This window comes from Buteo buteo, chromosome 11, assembly GCF_964188355.1.
Source record: "Buteo buteo chromosome 11, bButBut1.hap1.1, whole genome shotgun sequence".
NCBI lineage: Eukaryota > Metazoa > Chordata > Aves > Accipitriformes > Accipitridae > Buteo > Buteo buteo.
The window spans coordinates 38,625,310-38,646,958 of NC_134181.1; the positions used below are offsets into that span (position 1 = coordinate 38,625,310).

The 21,649-nt window shown below is 46.9% G+C and overlaps 2 protein-coding genes and 1 long non-coding RNA gene across 4 annotated transcripts; 2 read left to right on the forward strand and 1 right to left on the reverse strand.

Annotated features, from left to right (window-relative positions):
* The first annotated feature begins 228 nt into the window (after positions 1–228).
* On the forward strand, positions 229–10,632 carry DDX51 (DEAD-box helicase 51). Its single transcript, XM_075041627.1, has 16 exons — positions 229–275; positions 418–812; positions 1,216–1,460; positions 1,586–1,736; positions 3,264–3,409; positions 3,711–3,782; positions 3,970–4,076; positions 4,598–4,706; positions 5,339–5,484; positions 6,163–6,358; positions 6,994–7,109; positions 7,202–7,318; positions 8,271–8,372; positions 8,848–8,911; positions 9,126–9,260; positions 10,074–10,632. Exons 1-16 carry the CDS (start codon positions 253–255, stop codon positions 10,098–10,100), a joined length of 2,151 nt encoding a protein of 716 aa, XP_074897728.1. The 5' UTR covers positions 229–252; the 3' UTR covers positions 10,101–10,632.
* A 782-nt stretch (positions 10,633–11,414) lies between these two features.
* On the forward strand, positions 11,415–18,086 carry LOC142037329 (glutathione S-transferase theta-1-like). Its single transcript, XM_075041628.1, has 5 exons — positions 11,415–11,779; positions 14,664–14,751; positions 15,440–15,590; positions 16,167–16,343; positions 16,883–18,086. The coding sequence occupies exons 1-5, from the start codon at positions 11,668–11,670 to the stop codon at positions 17,087–17,089; spliced, it is 735 nt and encodes a 244-aa protein (XP_074897729.1). The 5' UTR covers positions 11,415–11,667; the 3' UTR covers positions 17,090–18,086.
* Positions 18,087–18,738: 652 nt separating this feature from the next.
* On the reverse strand, positions 18,739–21,424 carry LOC142037330 (uncharacterized). 2 transcript variants are annotated; one of them, XR_012652347.1, is made up of 4 exons: positions 21,047–21,424; positions 20,204–20,318; positions 19,989–20,115; positions 18,739–18,868 (listed from the first exon to the last, which is right to left on the reverse strand). It is a non-coding gene; the product is annotated as an uncharacterized LOC142037330 (long non-coding RNA). The 2 variants fall into 2 exon arrangements; XR_012652346.1 differs by having other exon boundaries at positions 20,204–21,424.
* Between the last annotated feature and the right edge of the window lie 225 nt (positions 21,425–21,649).

Below are 21,649 nucleotides of genomic sequence, written 5' to 3' on the forward strand. Positions count from 1 at the left end.
CATTCCCCCGGCCTTCCTCCTCCAGCGTTTCCCCCTCCGCCGCCCTTCCCGCCTCAGCCGCCCTTCTCCTCAGGGGGGCGCGCGGCGCCGCCGCCCCTCCCCAGCCGGAGGAGGCGGCGCGCGCCGCCCCCCCCCGCCCCCCGCGCGCGCCATTCTGGAGCCTTCCTCCGCCGCTGCCTCGCGCCACGCGGGCTCCGCTGACGTCATCTCCGGGCGCCCCGTCGGCGCGGCGCGGTGCGGCCCGGCGCGGCCATGGCGCTTTTCTGCATCAACAGGTAACTCCTGCCTCAGGCGCTGCCGGCCCGGCCCCGGCGTCCCCCAGCGGCACGGACTCGAGTGGGGGGGGTGCCTGGCTGGACGGGCCCGGTGGGAGCGGGCGGCTTGTGCCTGAGGAGGTTTTGTCCTGGGCTGTTTCAGGTACGGCGGGGAGGAGGAGGAGAAGCAAGGGGAGGAGGAGGAGGAGGAGGACGCTGAGGCGAAGGCCCGGGCTCGGGTCCTGCTGGAGCGGCTGCGCCAGCAGGCGAAGGCCCGGCAATTGAAGAAGCAGCAGGAGGCACAGCCCGAGAGAGGGGAAGGCGGGCTGTCCGGAGGAGCCGACCCGGGGCTGAGCCCTGGGGGCGGGAAGAGGAAGAAGGGGGAGAGTGAAGAGCAGTCCTGTGCGCAAGGACAGAAGAAGCTCAAGAAGAAACAGCGGCCTCGCAGCTCTTCTGAAGAAAGGGCGGACGCCGAGGAGGCAGCAGATGGCAGCACTCCATCGAAGAAGAAAGACAGTAGAAGAAAATCGGAAGTGCCGCAAGAGAGGACTGAAGCAGGTAACGCTAAACTGAGGCCGTAGGATTTTGGTTCATTGGAGTCGACAGTTCTCAACGGAGAAGTAGACACAAGTTACCCTTTGAGTAACCTGCTGAATTTACCTGATGATAAATTTTGTTTTCGTCTGCTTAATATATTTGCAAAGTAATTCACTTTCTAGGGGAAAGCCCCATAATTGCAAACTTTGGGGATCAGTTTAGTGTAAGGGAAGGAGGGAAGCATGTCACCTCAGTCTTCAGTTGCCTCCATACCAACAAAGAAATGTTCAGCTTTTGCACTTGGATTTAGGAAGAAAGAGGAGCTTGCAAGTTTTGCTTAAGTCTGTTGTAAAATGTTCCCTACATCCCTTTTCTGTAGCATGTTCTGACCTGTAGCTTTGTATTCTTGTTATCTAAATTCCAGATTCTGAAGAAAACATCAAACAACAGGAAAATAGAAGCAACCTTAAAAATAAGTCTTCTCAAAAGAAGAAAGCAGATGAGGAAACAGAGGGAGCTGGAACAAGGAAGAAAGAGAACAGTCAAAGAGCTGAAGGAAGTCAGAGTACAAAGGAGGATCTGTCCTTAGCAGCCTTGGAGGAAGAGGCAAATCCTCCACCTTCCAGTTTGGTGGTTCTTGGAGACTATGACAGAAAGCCAGTGCAGAAGGTAACTAGCTTGACTGAATTTTGATGATGGTCAGGAATGAGCATGCATCTTAACAGCTTATTTTATGTATGGTATTGTCTGTTTGATGGCATAAATGCTTTGTTATTCTTCTTTCCCCACCTCAGGTTCAGCCCTTCTTACCGCAGTGGCTTGCTCAACCCAAACTAGTGCAAAAACGTATCAAAGATAATCTAGTTCCAATCGGAGAAGTCCCAGGAATTCATCCCCGGCTGTTGAAAAAGCTACAAATGAATGGGATAGAGTCCTTTTTTCCAGGTAATTTGATAGTGCTTTTGTTTCTTTCTAAACTGACTTAGGTAGTTCCTACAGTCTATTGCTGTATATTTTATGTAGTCAGTGAAGTAAAACATAGAAAAGAACAAGCTTAATGCATCAAAGTGATTGTACTAGTTTTAACCCTTCTTTTTCAAAGCTTTACCTAGGCTGAGTAACTGAAGTGTGTTATCTAGTCGTAAATGTAGCTCCACAAAATATGACAGCTTGAAGTAATAGCTCACAGCTGCCAAAAGAGGGAGGTCTTACTCGTGTCCTCCCGTTTTCCCACCTTCCCACCAGGCTTGTGCTTTAGTTCCTTACCTTCCACCATCTCTGCTGCTAATTGGACCTCTCTAGAAACCCGTTCGACTCATTAAAGCAGCAGAAAACCATTCAAGAAAAAAAAGCAGTTGGTTTTCCATTATTTGACCAGTTTTGCAAAAAAGTGCAGTAAGTGCCAGCTCCTAAATAAATAGAAAGCACAGCTGGAAGCAGGGATAAGGAGAGGAGGCAATGGGAGAGAAGGGAGGAAGGTGGGATCTCTGACCTGCAGTCAGTTACTTGGTCCAGCTGAACCTGGAGGCTTAGACTGTATCAGAGACTCATCAAGGTTACATTGGAAAGGCAGCGTGTGTCTTCTTTTTTTTTTTTTTTTTTTTAAATATTCTGTTACATAACATTTTAATCTAACTGCTATTGTTTATTTTGTCCGGGAAGATCATAGCAGCTTGCTGATAGCAACTTCTTGTGTTCTCTCATAAGTGAAGTCCAGCTCATGGCACTTGGTAGTAGATGAATCAAGCAGTGTCATGCCCTGTCTGGTAGAGATGGTGTCCACTGAAGTCATACATCATATGCATCACTGAGTATGGTCTTGTCATGAAGCTAGATCCCCTGGCTGCTAAATCTCATAGATAAACCAAAGTTGGCCAGTTTGTCAGGGCTCATCATGGGACAGGGAAAGGAGAGAGTTCATGCGTGACAGCCAAAGCTGTTGTCTGTGCAGGACTGTTTGCTTCAGTCCTTGTGTACTCTCCTGCAGCAAACTTGAATGACTCCAAAGCCTGTAAGAGTTGTGCATTTTGCTCCTTGGCAGGTAAGGCTGCATTGCCGTGTTGCATGTTCTGTGTTTATATAAGAGCAGTTTGTACTTCAAAGAAAGGATACTTACAGACAAATATTCATAGGTTTTAAATCTGCCCAGTGCCATCCTAACGTGAGAACAAGACGACAGCTGTGAGTTGGAAACAATATTTAACACAGTAACATCCTAGCTGAGCACTAGAAGTAGCTGAATTCTTGGAGAGGGAAGTCTCTCTGTTCAGTGCTAAGCTTCTATGAATGAACAAGAACCAGGTGAAACCAGATAGCATCTCTATTGACAATTGGTTTTGATTTTTTCCTCTCTTACGTCTATAGCAACAACAGCATAGATGTAGAAACAGATTCATTCTATATAACTGCTTTCCTGGCTACACTGGTTTTAGTCCAGTTAACTCTGTAATGTTTGTTTCCATTTTTCTTCAGTTCAGGCAGAGGTGATTCCTGCTATTCTACAGAGTGCATCCAATGGGTATTTGGTTGGGCAGGGAGGATACCGCCCCAAAGACATCTGCGTCTCAGCACCTACGGGCAGTGGTAAAACCCTGTCTTTTGTCATACCCATAGTACAGGTGAGTTTACCCCCAGTAAGGTACCTGTAGGGAAAATGCTGGGGTTGCTTTTGTTCAAGCAAAAGTAGGTCAGAAAGGAATTTGTGGATGCAAAACAGCAGATTTTTAGCTCGGAGCTGTACGAATCCCCTTCATCTCATGAAGGCATAGGATGAGAAGTTGGGAGGGTGGAGGGGAGTAAAATAGAAACATAAAACTCTGTGAGGATGTGTCAAGCCCATCTCTTCTCCCTACTTTAGATACAAGAACCTCCTTCTCTCCCCACTGCTTTCAGGGACTCATTTGGCCTTTGTTTCGGCAGGTTCTGCTAGATCGAGTAGTTTGCCAAGTACGAGCTCTCGTTGTTCTGCCCACCAAAGAACTGGCACAACAGGTATGTGGCTCTTCACCTTCTCTCTGAGTGGAACTGGGCCGAGGGAAAGGCTTGTGCAGACAGTACTTTGCTTGGCTGTTCTGTGAAGCAGTTTGAAGACCCATCAGTGGGTTTGATGTTGTTAGCATAATGGAAAGTATTACTTTAACTGATTTTGTTGTGGCTAACAAAGCCCATCTCTTTGCAGGTGAGTAAAGTGTTCAACATTTACACTGATGGGACAGGTCTGAAGGTCGTTTTGATTACTGGCCAGAAATCTTTTGCAAAGGAGCAGGAGATGCTTGTCCAGAAAAAGTAGGTTAAAAGGTATTTTGATAAGGTTTATAGAGATCGTAAACTATTTAATCTCAGTAAGCAGAGGTCAAAATATAGGCTATTGCATCACACTATCGTGCAATAATGATTTTGGATAGTGGGTTTATATGCTAGACACTGGTCGTTCTGTCTTTGACAAAAGTGCCTGCTACTACCCCTTTTTTATGATTGTTGTGTTTTACTAGATTTTGGGGGGTCTTCACCAGCTGAGTAGAATGCAAACATTTACCTTATACCCACAGGTACAAATGATTGTTACGGGATTTTGCTGCAACTAAGCTTTTCTAAAGAGCAATGAAGAATGGTGCTTTTTGTTTAAAATGAGGGTTTAGTGTCCAGCACTGCCTTTGCATGCTTTCCACGTAAAGTGCATATTTGAATTCTGCTCTTTCTCAGTTAAGTGAGTAGTAGGAAAATCTTAAGCTCTGCTGATCAAGGATCTCTGTTACGTGCTTTATGGTGTAGGGAGAAACTTACTGATGGGCTGCTTGTTCTTTCAGAGTGACAGGCTACTGCAGCCTGGCTGATATTATTGTGGCTACACCAGGGCGGCTCACAGATCACATTAGCCAGACCGCGGGGTTTAGCCTGACGCAGCTTCGCTTCCTGGTGAGTCAACTCCACAGGTCTTCCATCTTAGTGCAAGGCCCATTAGAGCTGTAATTACTGCTTTGTTCTTGCATGGTGCATAAATATATCTCTGTTGGAACTGTTGTATGGTCCCATTCTATGCTCCAGATTGCTCAGGCAGCGGTCTCAAGATGAGATGTTTTATTCCAACTCGTGACACCCAAGCATCCACCTACTTCCCCTTCTCTCCTAGCCTCTTGCAAACACAAACTCAGTGAAGCCTTATTGGTCAAGGTCAAGGTAAATTATCAGGCTGTAGTAGCTTCCACCACATAGGAGTCTGCAGAAACATAGTTGCAATCTTATTTATGATATGGAGATTTTTATCTCTTTTTCAGAGACTTGGAGTGGATTTATGTGCAAATGAACTTGTGTGTAGTTTGAGTGTCAGGCTGGCTACTGAGCCGCTGAAACAAAAGCAAAATTCAGTTTTGGGATAGAACCTTCTGCCTTCATTTGAGGAAGGATAGATAAAGAAAATACTTCTATTGACTAGAAACTTCCATTATCTTACACTCTGGCTCACTTGTTATAGATACAAAAGGAAAATAAAAGCTCCCTAGTGCTAGATGGTACTTAACAAGTAGTGTTATTCGTCCTTGTGAATTCAGATCGTAGATGAAGCTGACCGTATGATCGATGACATGCACCAGAACTGTCTGAACCAAATTGTCAAAGCTGCATTCCAAGTAGAAAATTACTCTGGCTCCAACATGCTTTTTCAGAGGACCAAACCGGGGCCTATAACAGCAGCCAGGTAAGTTGCAGAATGCGTTTCTTTGAACTGGTAGCGTGAACACCAGCACTTAGATGTCACTGCCCTGCTTCACAGTACTCTCTCACAGGCACTCCCAAAGCTTGCTTACTTTGAGAAATGTCTGCCAAAGTAAGGCAGCTGCTTTTTCAAAGCTTGAAAAAGCAGGCAGTGAACAGCTGATAGTACAGGATGTCTTTTAGACTGAAGCCTAAGTATTGTAGTCTCCAAGCTTTCCTTAACTAGATTAAGGGAGCATCAAAAGAATGCACAAATATTGCAAGTCTGTGATTCTTTTGCATGGCAACTATATGAGTTAGTTGAGCTGAGTAATGGGTTTGAAGAAAAACTGTTGGAATTATCTATCTGCAGCTGCTGCTTTCATACAGCATTGTAGAGATGTGTCAGAAACAGAGATCAGCAACTAAGGAACTAGGATGCAAGAATTTGTGCAGGGCTAACAGATGCAGGTTGTGCAGTTGGTTGAGGGCGCTGATCAGTTCCATCTGTGAACTCCACCATAAAACAAGGGTGTAAAAGAACCTACAGGAAAGGCCCAGGACAGGAAAAGAGTGTCAAAAAGAGTTAATTGCTTCCCTCATAACATCATCTGAAGGCATTTGTGGAGGAGCTCCTTTACCCTGTCCTCAAAGCTCAGTTTCTGTGTGCTATTTCTTTCAGCTCCTGCTATCCTCAGATACCCTTACAGAAACTGCTGTTTTCAGCCACGTTGACTCAGGACCCAGAGAAACTGCAGCAGCTGGACTTATTCCAGCCTCGCCTCTTCACGTCTGTCTATTCTGAGAAAGAAACATTTGGAGTTGGAACAGAGACTGAACAAGATACTAAGAAATACACACTCCCCGAGGGGCTATCGGTATGACATTAATTGTCTTGAACAAATTATACTTGAAGATTTGTTTAACTCTGGAGTCTGTAGTTGTTTTTACCCTATAAACAAATATGTCTTCCATATGGTTCCTTGCATGACAGAGGTGCTGGGCGAAAGTGGCTTTGGGAGTATTTATGACCCAGAGAGCTCTATCTTTTGCATGTTTGTTTTCTCATTGCTTAGTGTTCATGTCATTAAGACTGGATTAATTTTTATTTTTTTTAATTAAACTCTCTTCATGCAGAATTAAGTTATAAAGTAATAATAATGTAGTAGCACTTATCAACAGTCCATATGTATAACATGCATTTTGGGGCATGTAGATAGAGGTCACCCTGTAGACAAGAAGGCAGTGCATGTTGTTACTTGCTGTGGAGAAGTGAGGACATTAGAACAACACAGATCTCCTGTCTCTACCCTGTGTTGTATCATCCCAGCCTGTAACTGTGACTTATTCTAAAGGGGGTGGCCTTGTTCTAAAGGGGGTCTGGTTTTGCTGCTATTAGTCAGCTGTAAAACATCAAAGCCTATGTAGGTCTTGGACAGGTAGTGGGTTTCAGAGTAGATAGCCTTGGTAAGAAGTAATTTTTCTCTCTGAACTTCTTCCCTATCGACTGCAGCAATGTTACGTGCCTTGTGACCTGAATTCTAAGCCTTTGCTCCTCTTGTATTTCATGCTGAAAATGAAATTTACCCGTGTGTTGTGCTTTACCAACTCCAGGGAAGCTTCTCACAGGTGAATATATTAATCAGATCACTATAGTAGGTATCTGTCAAGTAATGCTACAGAGGTAATGAAGTGACTGTTTCCATCCCATTTACCTACAGGTTGTTTCTGCTGGTTCAAGCCTTTGGTGGCATCGCTGTGGCTGAATTTTCTTCTCGGTTACCTCCAAATGAAAGACAGAGAACCATGAAGGAATTTGAACAAGGAAAAATACAACTGTGAGCATCTTAAATGAGTTTCCTGTGTCTCTTCCAACATAGGCCGTTTCCAGTGTGAGGAGCTGGGTAGAACCAACACAGTTAAATGAGGTCTTGTGTAAAACAGAGCATGCAGGAACCAGCTTGCAGAATGGGTGTGAGACTTGGACTTGTGACTTGAATTGTTACCCAGCCTGTAACTTGGCTTATTCTAATCTGGCTGTAACCTGAATTTCTGTGTGTTATTTTATAACAAGCAGTAAATGTAACTGCTTGTTCATGTAGTTGCCCCAAACACATACAGTTCAGAAAACCTTAAGTTTAATGTGTGTGCTTGGCATCTGGCACTTGTTGGAAGAAAATAGATGTTGGTACTAGAACTACTTATAGTATTAGTGCTTCCTACCAAGAAAATCCCTGATCAGACTGGTATACAGACTTACTTCTATCCATGTGTTTGATTGCCATGTGGTTTTGGTAGCTGTATGGGATTGCATCTGTGGAATGTCTCTGAGAAGAAGGTAAACACTTATTTTCTGGATTTTCTTTTTATCCAAACCCGGTGTTTAAATTCCTCCTTGACTGCTGGAATTTCACACCTCGCTGTCTGCAGAGGTCACTTAAAGTGCCTTTATGGAATGTTCAGGTAGCTTACAGGTTTGTAACTTCCAACATGGTGGGAGCTGTCTGGCTTAGTGTCACATGCTTGGAGAACCTGGAAACGCCCAGTAACTTTTCATGCACAACAGTAGGTGACAAGCCTGCAGTGATGATTGGAGGTCTGCAGGCAGTTAAAAATGCCAGTGGCCATAAGGAGTGACTTACAATGCTGCTGTCGTGCTCAGAGGTCAGAGGCTGGCTGCCCAGGTTGAACAGAGATTAGCAAGAGTTGTGCTGAGTTCACTTATGTTTTGCTTCTGCAGTAGTGCAGGAGATGTTACCTGAAAATGACTATACATATGTTTAAAACCAGGTTAATCAGTACAGATGCCACTGCACGAGGGATTGACGTTAAAGGAGTGAATTATGTAATAAACTATGATGCACCACAGTTCATCAGGACGTATATTCACCGGTAAGACAACCAGGAACAAAGGGAAGATGTCTGAGCTTGGTTTACTTTGAAATGTTTAGCAAAGGTGATGTACACTTAAAAAGGTTTTTAGCTTTGGATTTTTTGTACTTTAATATGCAAATAGCTTTCTAATTGAAATTAAGCCTGTAGCGTCAGCAGAGTAATGCAGCATTGAAACAGAGACCTAGCACCCTATTACAGAAAATGTAGTTTACAGGAACTAGAAATACTGTCCTGGACAGTATCGAGTATTGGGTTTCTAGATGTTCAGAAAACTGCAGTGGCACAGCAGCTGTGAATGAGCCCTGGAAATTTTCACCCTTTGTAACATATGGCTAGTCCTGCTGTGCTAACCTCAAAAAACTTGGAATCAGACTTTCTTAAATCTGGAGAATTTCAGAATCAGACTCTTGGAGCTGATAATGGTGGTGACTGTGTGGCTAAACTGACTTGATGCTACTTTTTTTTGTTTCAGAGTTGGAAGAACGGCTCGTGCAGGAAAAGTGGGCGTCGCTTTCAGCTTGGTCCTTAGAATTCAGGTACGTCATTGGTGTGGGATTCATTTGGTAAGGATGCATGCAGGGGCATAAGGAAGATAAGGTTCATACTACTTCCCTCCTTTTCCAGTCAGCTGAGCTTTGTACTTGGAAACTTCAATTATTTCCTGACTAGGCAGCATGTTCCAAAATGTGCTTGTTTTCTAGCTGATAGGCAGTGGGGTGTCTCATCTCCTGTGTCCATTTTGTTATGCAGGAGCGTAGGTTTCTGCGGATGTTGAAGGATGCTGGCATCCGAGACATAAAGAAGCACCCGGTGAAGGGCAACTCACTAAAGCCATTGGTGCAGAAATATGAGGAAGCTCTCTGTAAGCTTGAGAAGACAGTCAAGGTAATTAAAATGAGGAAGAAAACAAACAAAAAAATCAAACTACGACTTGCACAGTTTATTTTAACTCACGACTAGCACAAGTATTAGTGACTAGGATCCTTTCCTTTAACTGAGACATTTCCATTTCACTGTGAAGGCAGCATGTGTGGGTGCCTCATTATGAAATACTCAGAAAGGGTGGGGAGGAGAGAAAGAGGTTTTCTGTTAAAGGAAAGGTAGGCAGCATCCCTAGAGGTATTTAAAAGACATGTAGACATGGTGCTTAAGGACATGGTTTAGTGGTGGACTTTGCAGTGTTAAGTTTACAGTTGGACTCGATCTTTTCCAAGCTAAATGATTCTATGATTCTATTTTATGATTCTATGATTTGTAGTGTTTCCTTTTCTATTCTGCCTTTCTCTTACCTCTGGAGCTGGGATTTTGGCAACTACCCAGAGGAGGGCAAACAAAATGCAGAGTTTAAACCTTTTGTCATTACAGAGTTATAAGGAAAGCATTTTCTGCAGGCCATTCTTTATACACCCGTGGGAAAGTTGAGAGCTTTCATACAGAAGCAGGGTAGCATTTAACTTGCTAGATGAGTGGACTAGGGATCCATAATAGACTTTCTGTGCTGTATGATTTAGGCAAGTGTTCTGCTCTCTAATTTGAGGACTCCTTGAAAAATGATGATTTTAGGTTGTAGACTAGGAATGTTTGAGAACTGGGGCAGAAAGGATTATTAAATTGTCCCATTGCTCCCCAAAGTCCCTTCTGTGTGACTCTGAGACAGGGACATCTTCAGTCACCTTCTCAACTTTTAATTTTGAACAGAACGAGCGAGCACAGAAACGAGCCTGAATGAATGGAAGCTGAGAAGGTCGTGTTTTGTGGCACTGAAGCTGCTGAGTGGGATAGGTCACGGGCTACTACCCAGCATGGTAACAATGAGACATGGTCCCTGAACAGTTGGCTCCTCAACCTTATCCTATGCAAAGTCAACTATTACAGGCCTCATTCCCCTTTCAAGGACACTGCAAACAGAGTTCAGTTACTGGTTTAAAACAAAAACAAAATTTTGAGATACAGTTGTTCTGAAGAGGACTTTGTGTCATATCCTGCTGGTATATGTAAAACTGCCCCCAGTGAAGAAAAGAGCTGTTACACAGCGCTTGAGCATGGGCCTGATGGAACTGCCGATCTCCAAAGGTGAGGGCTGTGCCCTTTGTGACTCTGAACTGCGACAACTAATGGTTCCGTCTTACTGCACAAGCAGCTGTATCTGCAAATGCATAAACACATATACAGTGCCTATAGCAGAAGTGTGTTTGGAGAGCTGCTCTAGGCTGAAGTGACTGTAACTTTTAAATAAATACTATATATATTTTTAAAACAGTGTCTAATAAAGATTCCTGGGTACAGGGATGGAGATTGCCTTGAAGGGCTTTTTCACTTCTATAGTCTTGTGCCTTTCTTGTCATTTTGTTTCCTTCCACTATTCACTACCAGTGGTAACGGCAGGTCTTACTAAGTGTTAGGTTGGCGTTAATGCAGACTAAAATGTCTGATGTCCGATATGAATATACTGGAGTCAGCTAGTATCACTACAAGCCATAAATCTGTATTTGAGACGTGCCACTGCTATTTTTAACTGCCCCTGGCAGAAGGTGCAGAGCTACCACATAGCTGCAGCCTGCACCTACCCTTTTAAGACTTTCGGCAGGAACCGCCCCAGCTCTGCTTTATTATTTTGTAAAACAACAAAGTAAGGGTGCACCAGCATTAGCAATACATTGTTGGAGCAAAACGAAGGGCTGGCAGTTGTGGAGGGCTGGGTGTCAGGAAGGGTGGTTGCGTCTTGTAAAGGTAGCAGCAACGTGGGGTTGTTTTATAGCAGTGAAGTAGCGTCTGGCTTCCTACCGTGTGACTCTTGAGCAGTTTTTGCATAGCATGGGTGCCTGGGCTGGCATCAGAGTAGCAGAAAAGAAAGTTCTCTTCTGCAAGAGCTGTGAGCTCCCGTCAGCAAAGCAAGTATCTACCTCTTGTGCACCTACACCCATCACCCCGGCTTTGGTTTTCCTTCTTGTTAGGCAATTCAGGGCAGTTACGAAGCCAAGCCCCAGTTTCAAACAGGAGGTGGCAGAGCCCGGTTGGAACTTTGCCCTGGAAAACCGCCATCGCCTCTGTCCTGCGCAGCCACCGGCCGCCGCTCTGCCCGCCCGGGAGCGGTCCTGCTCAGCACCGCGGTCCCTCTGGGCTGAAGAATCCCCGCTCCCGGGACGAAGCCGGTAAGGCGGCGGGGGGGGGAGCCCCGGGTTCTCCCCGGGACGGCTCCGCCCCCGCCGCGGGAGGAACCGGGGCAGCCTCGCCCCGCCGGCGGGGCGGGGGCCGGGCGGCGGCGGCGGCAGCAGCAGGATCGGTGGCAGGGATGGGGCTGGAGCTGTACCTGGACCTGCTCTCGCAGCCCTGCCGGGCGCTCTACATCTTCGCCCGCAGCAACGGCATCCCTTTCGAGTTCAAGCAAGTGGAGCTGATGAAGGGTGAGCGGGGACCGGGGCTTGTGGCGGGGCTGGGGGTGGTTCTCTGTCCCCCAGTCCCTGGGTTAGTAGGGGGCTAGTTGCTTCCCCCCCCTCCGGGCTGCTGGGCACAGCCGTGCTGGGACCCCGGGGTCCCCCCGTTGCTCCCCATCTCCAGGGTAAACCGCTGGTTGCCAGCACCCCCCCCCCACAGAGCCGCTCCGCGGGTGGGACCGGGTTACTCAATCGTCCCCATCAGCTCAAGAGGGTGGGGTGGCCCTCCAGCTGCAGAAGGCTTCTGGTGTCAAAATAAAAGCAAAATCTGATTTCCTAAAGAAACTCTGACTTGAAGCGGCAGTCTCGGTGCCTGCGCTCCTCTGCAAAAAACAACAAAGGCGTGCGGTATCTTTGAAATCAGCCCCACCGCAGCAGAAAGTGGGCCTCCGAAAAAAGGACTGCTTTTCTGAGAAGAAACGCTCAGGATGGGCTAGGTCTGAGGCCGTTCCCCATTTAAACGAGAAACAAAAAGCAACAGAGATGGGAGATTCACGTATGGGCGAGGATAGCGGAGATGCACGGTTCTTGCTCTCCAATTCAACTTCCTTAGAAAACTTTGCGCTCCGCTAAGCAGCAGCAGTTGCTGCAGAGCAGCTTTTCTCCCCTTCTTAGCAGGGGTTAAGAGCCCCTTGGGAAGAGCCCTCATGCAGGGAGCTTGCTGATGTCTCCCCAGGCAGGCCACCCCTTGGGTTGTTCCTGTTTATGGTCAGGTTATTTTGAGAGGATTGAGGACAGGCTCGCGAAGGCAGGGGAGCGAGACAACACAGCCGTCAGGGATCTGAACGCTGAGAAATGAAGGGAATGTGGTTTAGTTTGTATTCAAACCAACTGATAATTGGTAGGAGCCTGCCCAGGAGGTATCGTATATTTTCACCCAACAGTGCCTAAAGATCTGTATCTTCTTTCTTTGTAACTGAAGCTGGTAAAAGCTATCCTTCAACTTTTCCAGAGCTCTGCGGGAGTTGAAATTAAGGTAATGTATTGGGCATAAGAATGCCTTGGTAAGTAATGGTTAAAACCAATGAAAGATGAGAAGGCTTCTAGGGCTGAAATTGATAAAGGAACAAAAGAGGCTCCAGCCTGTGACTTGAAGAAACCTCAGGCGTGTTGTGGTTTAGTGTCTGGGTGTTCCCCTGCACACCTTAGCTGTGCATTGATTGCACCTTGCTGCGGCTTTCCTCAGACCTGTCTTGCAGGAAAAAGATGTTGCCATTTTTTCTGGCGGGGGGCAGGCTTATCTAGTGTCCTTCTCCTTCTCTCCCAATAAATAAACTGTTGTGGTGAGGCACTGGTACGAAGGAGAGGAGACTGGCAGGCAAGCAATGGGAGCATCAAGGAGAATGGAACAACTGAAATACAGTTATTGGGGAACTGAGAGGAAGGAAAGTGAATTAAATCCCAGTTTCCCAGTGCTCTGTGCCTGTGGCATCAGTGTTTGCTTTTGGTCAGTGTATTTAAGATGGGTAATTTGGCTTACAGGAATGCTAGAGGTGCATCCCGTTCCTGCAGTGTGCACACCTCCCACGCTGTGGGGAAGCACTCCTGGTACCTGCAGCGGGGTTAGCTCGGCATCCAGCTGCTCGGCAGACACGTGTGGGCACACCGGCCCCCAGATGAGCACTCACTCAGGGATACGGTGCGGGCGGCCTCGCTGCACTAGTACCCATCACTGCACAGTATGTAAGGACCAGGTGAGGGAACATATACTCAGATTTGAGCTGGTAGGTTGAATGTGTCCCCCCAGAAAAGCTCTTGGGCCCCCAGTAGTACGGTAGGTCTCAAGGAAATGGGTAGAAAGAGTGAGAATGGATAGAAATCACGCGACACTCCAGGGACACCCGAGGGCCTGGAATTTGTGCATCACGTGCAGGAAATCCCAGTGGCTTTTTGAAAGGGGGTGGGGAAGACGGGCTGTGAGCCAAGTGACAGAGGAATAGTCAGAAATGAGGTTTGCCAAGTAGTGGGAAAACTAAAACTGCTTCCAGAGCAGATCCTCTAGCACAGAGATTCTCAGGTGACTCACGTAGCGGGACATGGCGTGGGGTTAGACGTTAGAGAAGCTTGAATACAGAGGTACACATGTGTGGCTGAAGCCAGCAGCTGGAAAAGGCTGGCACGAACAAGTCACGTAAAACAAGGCTTCTGGGACTGAGTTCAAACGTAGTGGAGCACGCTGAGACCTCAGATGAACAAAGCACCTTTTTCCTGTTGGGTTCACTCTGCCTACCTTTCCGGGGGGACCTACAAGATAGTTTAAAAGCACACTCAAATCCATGTTTGCTCTGTTAAAGATACACAAAACCTGCAGAGAGCTGACTGATAGATCTGTAATGAAGTACCCATGTCTTTATATGGAATCATAGAAATTTATTTTCATCTGAGGACTAAAAAGAGAGTTGAATATAAATTACATTATATTCCGGGGAAAAAAAAAAAAAGTCTGCTTTCTCACTGTCCTCATGGTTCATGTTTCTGATACCGAGATCCCTTTCCTCCAAGGATCTCAGTGTTCACTCTGGGTTTATACGGGACAGGTACCTCCAGGCACAAACTTAAAGCTGATAGAGCCCTGAGTTGACAAGCGCTGTTGGTATGAAAGGGCTCTTAACCATTCTGACCTTGTTGAGAGGTGGTTCTGGTATGCAGGCAATAAGCAAGTAAGCTGACATCATAGGGCAAACCCCCTATTTACCTTGTGGCACGTTTTGATTGCTTATAAACTTAAATGAGACTGTATTTGTACATTCAAAACCGGGAACTTGAGGCCAGCTGGTCCCCACAGATTCTTCAGGTGTTTGCAGACAGGTCCTGAGCATCACTGCCAAGTACAACTTCTCATTTCCCTCCTCAGGGCAGCACAGGACAGAGGAGTTCCAGAAGGTGAATGTCCTGATGAAGGTGCCTGCGCTAAGGGATGGTTCTTTCACCTTAGCAGAGAGGTGAGGCTCAAGTAAGCTCAAACCCCTACTGCAGTATCGTTTATCCTAATGCTTGGATTCTGCCAGTGTACCATTCAGTCGCTACTGGGACTCCAGCCCAGGTACTTCTTTGCCGCCTTCCTACCGGTTCCACTTGTACATAACATAAACCTGTATTTCATGAGAAGCTTTCTCATGTAAGCAACTTGAACAGCGTTGGTCGTGGAAAAAGCTGTGAGCTGCTGCTCGGAGCTAGCTTGCAGGTAGGCACTGTTTGAGCTTAAATACCTGCCCATGTGTCCTCCTGCTCTCTGCCTTCAGCTGGAGGCTGTGGTTCGGTGCAGTAAATTTGGTGCAAGGCACCTGCTGCTGGATGGCCAGGCAACACAAAGCTCGGATTTGGTATAAACTCATTCCGTGGCTCATATTCGCTCAAAAATATTGATGGGGTAATTGTACCAGCAGGCCTCATCTGTCTCGCTGGACTGATGCATCTATCACATAATTGCTGTCCACAGGCAGCCAGTGAAGCCAGCACAAACTCTCGTGTGCTGTGCCTTGCTGGCAGTTACGTGTCCTGCACTTCTACCTGACTCGTTAGGTTTGTATTGCTGCTGGTCCAGCAATGCAAAATTTGGGGGGAGGAGAAAGGATGAGGTGCTCTTATCTCAGGATATCAGCTCACCGGTCCGTCTTGCTCTCTGGGCAGCATTGCAATCCTCCTGTACCTGGCCCGGAAATTCAAGACTCCTGATCACTGGTACCCATCTGACCTGCAAAAAAGGGCTAGGGTTGATGAGTACCTGTCGTGGCAGCACGTCAACATTCGTGGGAAGGGGAGCAAGCTGTTCTTAATGAAGGTAAGACCATTGTATAGCAAAAACTAAGTGCTAAGAGCTGTGAGTGCAATGGCCCAGGAAGTACCTCCTGTGTGCAGGGCCTTTCTAAGGAAATGTACAAGCCAGGTGACAGACAGGAACAAAACTAGATCTGGAATTGACTCGCCTGCTCAGCTGAGCCTAACTGAAGTGTCCTGAATACTTCATGCTGCAGCCACAGGTCTGGGCATGCACTGAGATCCAGAGGAAATTCATCCTGGGTAAGCCGCTAACACCAAACACTGCTCACTGCCTTCTGCTCAGCTTCATGGAAAGAATAAACCTCCTATTGGAAAACAAAATGGAGTTGCTTGCAGATGGTGCAGCCTTCCCTTGAGAGGAGACTCTCGTGGCTGAAAGTTCAGACTTTCTAGGGAGGAGACAAGGACAGGCGGGAATTAATGACTGACATTAATGTTAATCTGCCACAGGAGATTAGCAGTACCGGTTGCTCTCGTGCGTGGCTGGCAAGGGATCCTTAGGAGGCAGCAGTGGGAGGGTGTGGACTGAGTTTGCAGGGAAATATGTAAAAAGCAACTTGTTTCTTCTCCCTGCCAGGTGCTGCTGCCTCTCCTCACAGGCCAGCCACTTCCTCCAGAGAAACTGGAAAGTGTTACTGAAGAGCTGAACATTGTCCTGAAGCAGTTTGAGGAGAAGTTCTTGCAGGACAAGCCCTTCATCACGGGCAGCGAGGTCTCCCTGGCAGACCTTGTAGCACTGGTGGAGCTCATGCAGGTGAGCATCAAGCCCCCCCCCAAGCTGGGTTACGGCCACGCCAGGCCAGGCCAGGCCAAGGTGTGGCTGCAGCAGCACAACCTCTTTAATGGCAGATCTTTCTCCCTGCAGTTAACTCCTTAGTGGAGTTAAATCTTGTTCCTTTTTGACTTTGACCATAATCGAGTTTGCCAGGGAACACCTACTTTGAGACAGTTCTCTCTATAGAAGTATGGACAAAATTCCTCAGGAAAAAAAAGATAAATTACAAACTAGGCAGAGAAAGTACAGATATTTGGAAGAGATGTGTTGGTGTGCACGGACGTCTGTGTTCTGCATTAGACAGTTCTTGAATTAGCCATGGCAGTGGTCTTTCGCAGCACGTCCCAGGGGACAGCAGCTGCTGAGGATGACAACACTTGCTTCCTACTAGCTAAGAACCAGAGACGAACTCCACCTTATGTGATGACTGTCTGCTGCCTTGAGCCAAAAGCATATCTGTGTGTCATTCTGGTCCTATCCCTGGTAAATGTGTTGTTTGACTCGCTCTCGCTCTGCAGCCTGTAGGTGCTGGCTACAACCTGTTTGAGGAGAGGCCGAAGTTAGCAGAGTGGCGCAGGCGGGTGGAAGAAGCAGTGGGGAAGCAGCTCTTCCAGGAAGCCCATGAAGGGATCTTGAACGTCAAGAACTTGACCGCTGATAAGATCGCACCCGAACTGCTGGAGCATTTCAAGCACCAGCTCCTAAAGCAGGCCAGCCAGAATTAGGGGGTTATACTCTAAGTAAAATGGATTCTTTTCTGCAGGCTTTTTGTAGTATTTCAGCATTTCTTCTAAAAAACATACAGAAACATCATTCAACAAAATGCACTTCAATCACAGCCTTTCTGCAACTTAGAAGGGAAGAGAACTACATCTTAAACAGACTGCAGTGAGCTGCTTTCCCTTCTTGTCCACTACAGGTATGAGCTGTAGCTCTATAGGCTTTTTCTTCCTCCAACACCACTGGATCTGTTTGAGAACAGAGGCAATTCAGTCCATGTGGGAACTGGGGCCAGTCAGAACTGCCCTTTCCATCCCTATTGAGTTTTCCAGGTCACAGCACTATAGAAGGGGCAAAGGCTTCCTGAGGGTATGGCAGAGCAGATCTGTCTGAAACAAGGAAAAATCATGGAAAATGACTTTAACTTTGTAAGACGCTCAGTTGGAAGATTTTTGCTCTTTACTAAAGAGACAGGCCGGGACCCAGCCCGTGGTGGGGACCCTGCCAGGGCTCTCCTAGAACACCTGGCCACTAGAGGCGGCTGCATCACCTGTGGGAGCAAAGGGACACAGTGCCTAGGAGCAGGGGGGCTGGGCAGGTACCCAAGTGAGGCCTCCAGCTTCTGGGAACGATGGGGTTAGTCCCGTGAATAAAGATCCTCAACCATAGACTCATGCCATACTCTACAAAGAACAGCCTGCCCAGTTGAGAAAAGGTGCTTTTTGAAGTGAAGCTGCTGCCAACCACACGGTCACCCTCTGCAAACCATATCAGTGCTCTAGCCTTTCCCCAGAGCGGCTTTGTCAGCTCGTTGGAAGCCATTCAGGGAGGCTCTGATGAGCGCTGCTGTGGCTGGGCCAGCATTGGTGGCAGAGGGAGCTGTGCTGGTCAGCCCCGGGGTGAGCAGAACACAAAGGGTATGAGCTGAGTAACGCCTCAAGTACAGTTCCACTGCTCTTCTGTCATGTGAGATTCTCCAGTAAAGTTAATGATTACGCTTACTGTGTGTTGTAGCTCTGTTTGGATTTGTAATCGGGATTTGGACGGAAGTGGCCCTTCACAACCTCTTGCCTGTGTCCCTTTGTACCCCTCCCGCTTTCCTGTCCACCTGTCCCTGTGACCTTCCATTTCCAGGTACAAGCCATGAGGACGGTTCCAGTTGGCAGAACTGGTTTTTTCCTTCCTTGTTAAGCTCTGGTTGTATCTGGAAGTCTGTTTGTCTCTGCTGGCTGGTTACACCATGCCCAGAGATGGCCACATAGTATGCTGGCTGTGAGATGTCAGTCATCTTAATGCAAGTCAAGTTATTACAGTGCTCAGAAAAGGTGAAAGTAGCTGCTCAAACCAGTCTTGCACATCCTTTCAGCTGGACTTACTGATTTGGGGAATGAGCCAGCTGCCTCTTCTGCTTTCGTTTCCTGAGTAAACCTGTCCTTTAGTTCAGAAGGGCACCACAAACCACAGCTTGCAATACACATCTCTGTGGGCTGAGCTAAAGCAGCCAAGCAGGCAGGCTGGTCCCTTTCCGTTCTTCCAACCTGCAGGAAATCTTAAATGTCAGTGGTGAAAAAGCAGGTTTGCCCCCAAACTCTTTCAGTTTCAGTGCTGACACAGGCAGGGATATTTGTTTTCTTATCTGATTTTTTTTATTGTTAAGTTTGCTGAGGAGAGCCTGCAAAGTCGGTGACAGCGGCTTTCTTCTCACCCTAAGAGTGCTTGCATGGTTGCTGCCGGTAGGCACTGCACTGCTGCTCTGCGGTAGTAGCTTGCCTGCAGTGCTAAACCTACAAAAAAATGGCCTGTTTACATTGTACCGCCAACCACTTCCTTTTCTCTGTAACCTGCAGCTTACCGCAGCCACCAGCTGGGCTTCTGTGCACCACCAGAATATAGGAGGTCCTTCTTTGCTACCTCACCAAAGCTGCCCAGCCTTGCTGTACTCTCTCCTGTTGTTAGCACATTTGTACTTTGCCTAACTTCCAGATTCCTGACCTCGAACTTTTACGTTTCTTGTAGAGAGCAAACTTCCTACCAGCACAATAAGTACTTCACACAGCTTCTGTTCAAGTAGAAGCAGGGCAGAGAAATAATCAAAACCAAGAGCCTAATCTACAGAGTGCTAATCTTGCCAGATCTCAGACTGGGCTTGGTAGCAGGACCTTTCTTGACACACATCTCCCTGCAGAATCTCAAGATAGGGCTGCTGTGCATGCAAAACCATTGCATGAGCCAAAGCAAATAAAGTGTCTTTTTTTTCTTATTTATGGTACTTGCAGCACAAGAGCTCCCTGAGCCAATTTTCTGCTTGTTTGAACAAGGCACAAGTTCCTTACATGTCACGCATTGTGTGCTATCGCAAGGACATCTGCCTTCAAAAACAAGCTGGAACTATGTCCAGAGCTTGTTGTCTGGTGCTTGTCTGCTGCCAGCATTACAAATGATAAATGCACTTGCCTCAGTCCAGCGTGGTCATGGTGATAAAAAGAGATTTTAAATCGTTTTTCCTATAGTCTTTTCTGTCTGCGCTAAGCCCACCCGAACTGTAGGTTCACTCTCCCAATGAAGCTGTGTGCAGTCAGCAGTGGTATTTTGGGCCCTTCTATGCATGCAGGACAAAGCGCCTCCACAGAGTAACTCCTTGGATGGCAACAGAGTTGTACAACAGATAAATCTGCCTTCTTTTTTCGCTCTAAAATAAATCGTGGAGATAAGTCATCTCGTCCTTGTACTTTGCCTTTTGCTATCCCTCCACCTCCCTCATTTTGTTAATTTGTGTCATTTGATCTTGGCCAGTTCCAGCTCCTAGGTTGAAAGCCCGAGAGCTGCCTGCCAAAATCCAACAGGTTGTGCAAGAGTTTTGCCTTCCTCAGTGCAAGGTCTCTTCCGCGTCCACTCCCCTTTTACCTGAATATGGAGAGAGGTTACACCTCCGGTGACAGTTTAATGTGCTGTTCTGAGTCAATTTCCTCAATTCTTGCCAGGGGCTATTTGGAAACAGGTGAAGGCCTGTGATTTCTACAATAAAATGAAGCTGGAACACATAAAATGGGAGGAATGTTTAAAAAACAGATACACATCCTGAGACCTTTTCTAAACAAGAAAGAAACTGCAAAACTTACTGCATTTTTTCTACGCTGTTCCCACTTCCAAAAAGGTGATAGAGAAAGCACAAGCAGGAAAAATGGCCTTTGAGGTGACGGAGCCAAATGAAAATACAGCACTAGGAGCACTAGCCTAGGGCCAAGAATAATGCAATCAAATGCCATATAACATGACCAGAGAAAAATACCTCTTTGGTTGTGTGGGCTGTGCAGTGCAGCAAATTGGAGAAAAGCTTAAGGAAGGAACATTTCCAGGAGGCACATGAAAAGATCTTTGAAGTCCAGATAGGACTAATGGATCAATTGAACCAGAAATAAAGGAGCAAAGCAAACCCACGCTGCTAATCTTGCTGCCCACTGCTGAGACCACCAAATTCTTCTCAGTGATTATCTCTGAGTGGGGATATGCAGCTATTTTGAAGCACAAAGACTTCTTGGACTATTACCTGTGCAGAGCCACACTCACGCTCTTTTTCCCCACTCCCTTAACATTTAAGATTTCTTTGCAGTGAAGGAGTTTGACATGAACTCAAGCACCTGCCACAATACTCTATAAGCCTTCATCTCTGGCGTGTTGGTGCTGCGTGCAGGTGCTTTAGAGGGTAAACTGTACTGCAGGGGAGCTGAAGGGTGTACACAGCCCCTCTCCCTATTCTGGCCAAGAAGCTGAAATACTCTTATCGTGCAGTTCTAAATAGGAACAATGACTCTGAAAATAGGTGCGTGGTGCACAGACTCGATACATCATTTTGAGACGCAGCTCGTTCACCAGACTGGCAAACTGAATGGTCTAACAGTAAGCCCCATTCCTAAGGAGTTCTCAGAGCTGAAGTCTTGGAAAAGTGGTATAAAGGGAAGCACCTGAAAGTGTTCCTAGTTTCTAAATTATCCAGTTGACGAGCTCCTGGCTCAGTATCCAAGCCTTTTCACCACCCTTTGTAATGATCCTTTACACAGTTCCCTCTCCCTGAGGTTCCTGTGGCTCTTTCCAAGGATTCATGCTTGATGTACAAGCTCTCTGGCACAGCACTGATAAGAACGTGTCAGCTGAGCCGAGGTGGGTTTGACTGGGGGTGACTTTGCTCCGAGTGGTTCAGCTGCTCTATCTTGCAGAGACCCAGAAGTCCCTGTGCTCAACCAGCATGTCACTTTCCCTGAATCACACAGCTGCGAAATGCTGCGGGCTCCATGCAAGGGCTTGAATTCAGTCTGAGCTTCTTTAGTTCTCCTCCACTTGCGTGGAAATCTGAAATGACAAATACCAGGGGGAGAAGAAAGTCACTTCGCTGTGGGTATGCAGAGGTAATGCCCACAGAGAAGTCCTCCATGCTTCACTGCCATTCAGGCGTCACCTCGCAGCGCCGGGCAGAGGCTACGTGACCAAAGAATTATCTTTTGAACTGAAAGCCACACTGAGATCTAGCGGTGCGAGATTAACGCTGGCTTAGAGGACGTTGTGCAAGG

Bases quoted from the DNA above. Each gene is read 5' to 3' on its own strand.
- LOC142037329 (XM_075041628.1), top strand. From the start codon at position 11,668: ATGGGGCTGGAGCTGTACCTGGACCTGCTCTCGCAGCCCTGCCGGGCG. The intron at 15,591-16,166 runs GTAAGACCATTG...TCTCCCTGCCAG, and splicing joins GCAAGCTGTTCTTAATGAAG to GTGCTGCTGCCTCTCCTCAC. The intron at 16,344-16,882 runs GTGAGCATCAAG...CTCGCTCTGCAG, and splicing joins CACTGGTGGAGCTCATGCAG to CCTGTAGGTGCTGGCTACAA.
- DDX51 (XM_075041627.1), top strand. From the start codon at position 253: ATGGCGCTTTTCTGCATCAACAG. The intron at 3,783-3,969 runs GTATGTGGCTCT...ATCTCTTTGCAG, and splicing joins CCAAAGAACTGGCACAACAG to GTGAGTAAAGTGTTCAACAT. The intron at 4,077-4,597 runs GTAGGTTAAAAG...TTGTTCTTTCAG, and splicing joins GAGATGCTTGTCCAGAAAAA to AGTGACAGGCTACTGCAGCC.